The following is a 1,599-nucleotide window of genomic DNA, read 5'->3' on the forward strand; positions in this document are numbered from 1 at the left end:
TCTTTAAACATGAAAAAAATATATGGAAAATTGAAAATGAAAAAATACAATGAAAAATTAAGAAATGACAAAAATACACCTGGGTTGCCCCCCGGTTAGCTGCCCCTTTTAGTGTCGTTGGCTCGACTCAGACCCCATCTATTTGTCAATCTTGGTATTGTGTGTCCATTACTTCCTCCACTTCTTCATTTTTGACTTGAAATCATTCATAATAAGGCTTCAAACGGTGACCATTTACCTTAAAGATCTTCCCAGTTTTTTCACTTGTGATTTCTATTGCACCATGCTCAAAAACATTAGTCACAACAAATGGTCCCACCCAACGGGACCTTAATTTACCATGAATAAATTTAAAACGAGAATGGTAAAGTAGTACCTTTTGACCTTTTTGAAAACCTTGTGTGTAATCATCTTGTCATGGTATGTTTTTGCCTTTTCTTTGTAAAGAACCTCATTCTCATAGGCTTCATTATGAATCTCCTCAAGTTCTTGTATGTCCAACATCCTCTTCATTCCTAATTCACTTAAATCCATGTTGAACTGCTTGATTGCCCAATAGGCTCTATGCTCCAACTCAACAGGTAATCGACATGGCTTTCCAAAAACAATGTGGTATGAAGACATTCCAATTGGAATTTTTCTATGCAGTGTGGTACGCCCACAAAGCAGCATTAAGCCGTGCACTCCAATCTTTCCTAGTTGTATTCACGATTTTCTCCAAAATACCCTTGATTTGTCGATTGCTCACTTCGGCTTGTCCATTTGTTTGTGGGTGGTATGTTTTTCGATTACTCCCGAGCATACGATTACAAAAATGTGTACCACGATCACTGATCAAGGCCTTTGGAACACAAAATAAGGAAAAGATGTTAACCTTCAAAAAATCTATCATAATTTTTGAATCATTAGTACGTGTAGCCTTTGCTTCCACCCACTTGGAAACATAATCCACAACCAAAAGAATATAAATAAAACCCAAAGATGATGGAAAAGGTCCCATGAAATCAATGCCCCAAACATCAAAAATTTCACAAACTAAAATGTGATTAAGGGGCATTTGATTCTTTGAGGTTAAAGAGCCCATATTTTGACATTTATCACAGCTTGCACAAAATGCATAGGAGTCACGGAAAATACTTGGCCAGTAAAATCCACTCTCTAATACTTTTCTTGCAGTCCTTTGAGGACCAAGATTGCCTCCACAAGCATAAGTGTGACAAAATGTTAAAATAGAATGTACCTCAAGTTGATCCACACATCGTCTAATCATTTGGTCAGCATAATATTTCCACAAATATGACTCATCCCAAACGTATCTCTTGGCATCTTTCTTGATTTTGTCTTTTTGCCATCGAGTCAAATCTGGTGGAAATTGATTTTTGATGTTGTAGTTCACACTATCAGCATACCATGGGGCAACTTTGCTGAAATTAAGTTCTCATCGGGAAATGCATCATGAATGGGAGTCGAGTCAGTAGGGGAAACAATCCGGCTAAGATGATTTGCTACAAGGTTTGACTTTCCACTCTTGTCCTTGATTTCAATATCAAATTCTTGCAAGAGTAATACCCATCGAATGGGTCTAGGCTTTGAATCCTT

At 37.4% G+C, this 1,599-nt stretch overlaps 1 protein-coding gene across 1 annotated transcript; it reads right to left on the reverse strand.

The window, feature by feature from the left end:
• Positions 1-202: 202 nt before the first annotated feature.
• Positions 203-624, reverse strand: LOC145096258 (uncharacterized). The gene is made up of 2 exons (XM_079034013.1): positions 377-624; positions 203-329 (listed from the first exon to the last, which is right to left on the reverse strand). The coding sequence occupies exons 1-2, from the start codon at positions 622-624 to the stop codon at positions 203-205; spliced, it is 375 nt and encodes a 124-aa protein (XP_078890139.1).
• Positions 625-1,599: the final 975 nt, after the last annotated feature.

This window comes from Lactuca serriola, chromosome 3, assembly GCF_051521515.1.
Source record: "Lactuca serriola cultivar US96UC23 chromosome 3, Lser_US96UC23_V15, whole genome shotgun sequence".
NCBI classification, from domain to species: Eukaryota; Viridiplantae; Streptophyta; class Magnoliopsida; order Asterales; family Asteraceae; genus Lactuca; species Lactuca serriola.